A 6,316-nucleotide genomic window follows, 5' to 3' on the forward strand; every position below is an offset into this window, starting at 1 on the left:
AAATGTTTTTAAAAAGTATGCTTACCTTATGTTCCTCCTCATGTGAGAAGGTTTCTGAGCCCTCTTCTTTTTGGTGTCCTCAGAGGCCAGGCTCTTGTGCTGGTTCTGCAACAGTTTCTCTGCCTGTTCACTCTGAGATGAGGTAGTTGAAGTAGAGTGCTGCCATTCTCCATCTTCCCCATGTTGAACAAGATCACTTTCAAAAACTGCTTCACGGGATTGATCTGTAAAGACAGTATTAGAGCAAATTGTGCAAAATGTGCTAGTAATTTCCTTTCTTTTCACACTTGTAATAAATTTGGATCTTACTGAAAGAATAAATGATTTCTCAATCATTTGACCATGTACTTTGAGATCTATCGGAAATGCTGATAAATCAAAATTCTCCAAATTCTCACACACAACCACAACATTTTTCATATCATGTCAAACCATAGCTGGATATGTCAACCTGCTCCTTGACACAAGAAATACTATGTGACTCCTGCAGTAAATAATCCCAGTGTCGGTCCAGTATTGCCAAGTGAACAAAGTGCAACAGAGGAATTTCTTACAGGAAAAGAAACAGGGAATGTCAGTTAGGACAAAAAGACTTGGGACAGTTAAAAAAGAGTTTAAAAAAGAAGCTGTTTTTTTAAATACATAATCAAATAGCAGCTAAAACTCCATGAAATAACAAACAACATGGATGGAATACAATTGCTTTCTAGATCTGACGTTGTGGCAGCTCAACTTCCCTTTCTCCTCTGTTTTTCCAACTACTTATTACTAGTTTAGTATGAGATTAGACTGCATGGAAGATACTCCTATTCCACAAACATTGTTTGAAAGATCATGTGTTAGTACAAATCCAGATGTGTATAGAAGACCAACTTTATCTATATCTGTCAAAAGTCACTGTGTACCAAAACTTTTTTAAAAACAGTGTGATTACTTCATACTGCTTTTTCAGAGAACTCTCTCTATTCTGGCAAAGCTCTTTAAAAAAATTAATTGAAAGCAAATAGCTGCTATTTTACATTCCCCTAAGTAAGAGGTGTAACTGAACCAAAACTGACCCCTCCTGTTTTTTTCCTGGAAACACAAGTCATGTCACATTGTGAACTTGATACATTTTCTAGAAGAGACAGGGACTTTAAGGATTCATGTGGAGTGAAAATGTCACAACAAATGAGCTCACGCTCATTTAACTGAAGGACTCCTAGTACTGAGAACAGACTCTGGTTTCCTTGAATTTTTTTCAGAGTTGTTTATATTAAGTAGCATTGTTCCAGCATATCATATCAACATAAAATTTCATAATATGATATGCAGCATTTTTACCCCAGTGGCTTTTCTGCTTCATTCACAATTATGTAACTAGATCAAAAGAGTGCTAAAATAGGGCAATAGGAAGTGGTAATAGCAGTCCATGTGATTTCATTTTGCAGGCTGAGTCATCACACCAACGACTTCCCCAGAATTAAAAACAAATGCAAAATTCATGCAGAATTCAAAAGTATTAGTGAGAAGTGAGAAAGCCATAAATCGCATATATTTACTAAAACCCTTGTGCTGCTTGTACAGCTCTTTTCAACAAAATTAAATAAAACCACTGATTTAGCAGAACATTAGATTAGATATCTCCAATGTAGTCTTGCCCTTCAACATATGATATGATGATACAGCAAATATTTTCTGTGATCGCAGTTTATTAGCTTATTCTTATTACTATACCCCAGCCTGTTTCTACTCAGAGGTCTCCCCAAATTTTTTTATTTTTTTCTCCCAAATTCTCAATATTCCTTTAAAAAAAACTTACTAATCTAAGATATTTTAAAAATATTTTTAAAATATTTATTTAGTTAGTTAGCAAATATATATAGAAAATGAGATGTTTGCATTATTATTTTGAATGTCATGTATGCTAATAAAACCAGTTTTGTGATGTAATGAATTCTGGGCAACACACAGTGTAGTTCCAAGGCTTTCTGTGGGAAGAGACAGTCAAGTGCCAGAATGTTCCTGCAAAGTGAAGACTGGGGCATCATTAGAACTCAGGAGACAAAGGAAGGAGTTTCAACATGCCCGGCTGAACCCCTGTGAAAGGAAGAGAAATCACTTTTTGCCTCCAATCACAAGAGGCTCTGACGTTAGGTGGGCAGGGGCTACTTATGCAAACTGTTGTACAATATCCTTAACTTCATATGCTAACAAAATACTGCTTAATATCCAAAATCAATGACCTAATTAAGGCATTACAAGGACCCAACCAACACTGGCAGAGCAAGCTATTATATAACACCAGTGAAGCAAACTCAACACTCACAAGCCCTGATGAAGTTACCTAGTCAGGTAATGAAATGCCTACAAGCAAACAACCAAGTTCAGAGAGGATCAAGGACTCCAAGGAGTTATAGGAGCTTCATATATTCTCTTCTATTGGAGTTTTCTTTAACATCAAGTTTCAAAGAAGCCGTTTAGTCCGTTCTTTCCCATCCAAGAATCCCCAGGCACCTGGATAGGACTTCTGTGGCATCACAGTCTGCTGGGATAGTGATGTAAGGCTGAGTATCACACATATTTTTAATGTACCCAAAAACTCTGAACGACCTTCCCAAAGGCTTCATGTAAATATTAAACAACAGAGAGATTAGGGGAGTCATCAGTTAAACCTTTCTTGCCCACCGCTACAATGCTCAAAATCCCTGACCTCCATAGGTAGTCCAGAAAGATGATACTGCAGGCCACCCACTGAGAAGTAAAAAAGATGAGAATAGATACACTTCCTCCATCCAGGTCCTGACAATGGTCACCTAGTAGGGTGACCAATGCTATTTCCAGAACTGAACCTGATTTTATTTTATTTTTTGGTTTTTATTATTTTTACAGGCATTAGACAACTTTTTGTATTGCGTAGTAATATAAATATTGACAACAAATAAAACCACAATAAATGTTTAAAAAGGCAAACATTTTTAAATAGGTTTCCTACCTAGCCCTTAAAAATCACACATCTTCAACCAGTCAATTATGTTTCATGAAACAGAGTAATGTGATTAAAATGAAAGAAAATCAAACACAAAAACTCCACGCATTAAAAAACTAGTATAGCGAGGAATAGTCTGCATTACACTCTGTCATCCATGTGTTACTTTGAAGAAAGGGTGTTACTTCAAATATAAGTAAAATTGGTACAATGTTTTTTATATTATAATGACATACCATCAGCAAACCAAAAATAAAAGAGTCAACTTCTGTCTGATGCAAACATGAATCCAGGTAATATCACTACTCTATGTAAACAATATATAAGAAAAGCTTCTCTTGTTTCTGGATTCAAACAAGCATCTATCCTAGTTACAGAGAAAATTGCTCTACATTATCAGTTGAAAGGGAGTATTAAAGATGACATATCAAGTTGAACTCAGCATCTAAAGACTTCAGATCTTTATATATAGTTTCCTTGGTAACAGTAAGGAAGTGATTTGTCATTGTTTTCTGAATTGGATGCTTTCTGAATTCCCAGGTATTTGGGTGTTATTCAAATACTAACCAAGCCTCATCACGCTTAGGGATTTTTTTTGAGAACAGCTGAGACAGAACAAGAATAGTACGTCCAATTTCATTTATTAGAGAAACCTATAATTTATTCCAGAGTGTATATGCAAAGAAGAATAGAAATCATCCAATAATCTGTCCAATCCCTACTTCATAAAATGCAGCAAAGAGAAAAAAACTACAAGCAATTTATGTAGAACAAATGTGAAGAAAACAGCCAATGCTGTTTTATTATCTGTGAAAACAAATTAATTCATCTTCTGCCAAGGATGGCAAATAAGACAATTTGGCAAATGTCAGAATGCCAAAGAGTTTTTTTAAAACTCTGCAATTCTATAAGTCGGTTTAATCAAAGTAGCTTTAGGTTCCTCCTACTCCGGGGAGAGGCCTAACAAAGAACTAATTATATAATGATTACGTAAGGTGTCACACCTACCTGACCCAGATATCCTCACAGAGCAATTCTTTACAAATACTCTAATAGAGTCAAAGAAAATCTTCAGTATAGTGCTTCTCTATATATGAAATACTGCACCATCATCAATAATTTTTTATACAAAAAAGGAGGATCAAGCTAGATTGATTATATTCATCATCTCAATGTCATTTCATCTTCACATTTCATTAAAAAAAACAGTAGTTAAATTCTTGAACATATATTTTAAGCTTGTGTGACTACACAGAATTGCTGAATGTGTCCCTTATGAACTTTAACTATTAGTCATTTAATTTGGAAATAATCAGGCATACTAAGGTGGCACCTCCATAATGCTAAAGTTTGTACCAGTGTGTACAGCATAACTAAATATCAAGTCATTCCATTTGTTCTTTATTTTAAGATGTCTTTTTATTGCAGTATCTAAAAAAAAACAACCCCACCACTACATAAAAATGAGAGTATTCATAACCATTGTCTGGAAGCATTCTTTCCATGTGTCCAACACACAACAGCAAAATTTTAATAGTTTTTCAAATTACGCTACCACAAGCAAGACAACAGTGAGGATATTGTAATGCAGTCTACATGGAGCTACCCTTGAAGAGCATTCGGAAGCTACAACTGATGCAGAATGCGGCGGCACAGGCAGTTCTTGGGGCCCCAAAAATGGCCTATGTAACATCACAGCTCTGCAATTTGCATTGGCTACCAGTCTGCTTCTGGGTACAATTCAAGATGTTGGCAATCATCTTTGAAGCCCTTCATGGCAGGGATCCAGGCTACTTGAGGGACTGTCTCATCCCACTAGGATTGGCTCATCCCACCTATACTTCAAGCCCTATCACCCAGGATTATTCTAGCTAGTGGGGTCCAGCATTGCAGCTGCCTCTGAAACATCTCCCCCCCCCAATGTGAGGTTGACCCCAACCCTTCTGATGTTTTATAAGGGCCTAAAAACTCTGCTAGGTAGCTTGGGGCCCCAATGGGGAGCATCACAGTGGAGGTAACAACAGATCCCACCTCCCCCACCTTCCCCATCTATAATTGGATCATAGCGTTTGCAGACATTGCAAACACACACATCTATCTATCTATCTATCTATCTATCTATCTATCTATCTATCTATCTATCTACCTACCTACCTACCTACCTACCTACCTCCTACCTACCTATTTCTATCTATCTATTTATATGTATAGATATAGAGATAGATAGATAGATAGATAGATAGACAGATAGACAGATAGATAGATAGATAGATAGTATATATCTATGAGAAAGTTGTATCAGAAAGTTCTCCTTTCTAATACAATGCTTGCAATGCTCCATAACAGAGTCGTTGCAAACAGTGAATGGTGAGAGGTACTGACTGAAGCTAATAATAATAATAATAATAATAATAATAATAATAATAATAATAATAAGGAGGAGGAGGAGGAGGAGGAGGAGGAGGAGGATGGAAGGGACCTTGGAGGTCATCAAGTCCAACTCCCTGCTCAGGCAGATAACCCTATACCATTTCAGATAAATGGCTGTCCAGTCTCTTCTTAAAAACTTCCAGTGTTGGAGCATTCACCGCTTCTGGAGGCAGGTTGTTCCACTGGTTAATTGTTCTGACAGGAAGTTTCTCCTCAGTTCTAGGTTGCTTCTCTCCTTGATTAGTTTCCATCCATTGCTTCTTGTCCTGCCTTCAGGTGCTTTGGAGAATAGCTTGACTCCCTCTTCTTTGTGGCAGCCCCTGAGATATTGGAACACTGCTATCATGTCCCCCCTCGTCCTTCTCTTCGTTAAACTAGACATACCCAATTCCAGCAACCGTTCCTTATATGCTTTAGCCTCCAGTCCCCTAATAATCTTTGTTGCTCTTCTCTGTACTCTTTCTAGAGTCTCAACATCTTTTTTACATCGTGGTGACCAAAACTGGATGCAGTATTCCAAGTGTGGCCTTACCAAGGCATTGTAAAGTGGTATTAACACTTCACGTGATCTTGATTCTATCCCTCTGTTAATGCAGCCTAGCACTGTGTTGGCTTTTTTGGTAGCTGCAGCACACTGCTGGCTCATATTTAATTCCTAGTGGACAATCATATGCAGAGCATATGTAGGGACAGATCTATTGGAACATGGTGGAAGCATCATTTTATTTATTTATTTATTTAACAGGATTTATATGCCGCCCTTCTCCCCATGGGACTCAGGGCGGCTCACAGCGTATTAAAACATCATACAAAAAATTTCCCCTACTAAAAACCAATTAAAACCCAAATATTGGTAGCTGTGGCTCTTTAAAATCGTTAAAAATTGTCCCTATTTAAAACTCACCCTAGGTCAGGCCC

The 6,316-nt window shown here is 37.2% G+C and overlaps 1 protein-coding gene across 1 annotated transcript in view; it reads right to left on the reverse strand.

The window, feature by feature from the left end:
* RAD54L2 (RAD54 like 2) overlaps window positions 1-6,316 on the reverse strand; it is a 53,717-nt gene that overhangs the window by 24,371 nt on the left and 23,030 nt on the right. The window contains exon 3 of the mRNA XM_015832413.1: window positions 26-224. Within this exon, the coding sequence (XP_015687899.1) occupies window positions 26-224 (199 nt within the window). The remainder of the gene's footprint in view (window positions 1-25; window positions 225-6,316) is intronic.

This window comes from Protobothrops mucrosquamatus, unplaced genomic scaffold (assembly GCF_001527695.2).
Source record: "Protobothrops mucrosquamatus isolate PMUCROS unplaced genomic scaffold, P.Mucros_1.0 scaffold_25, whole genome shotgun sequence".
NCBI lineage: Eukaryota > Metazoa > Chordata > Lepidosauria > Squamata > Viperidae > Protobothrops > Protobothrops mucrosquamatus.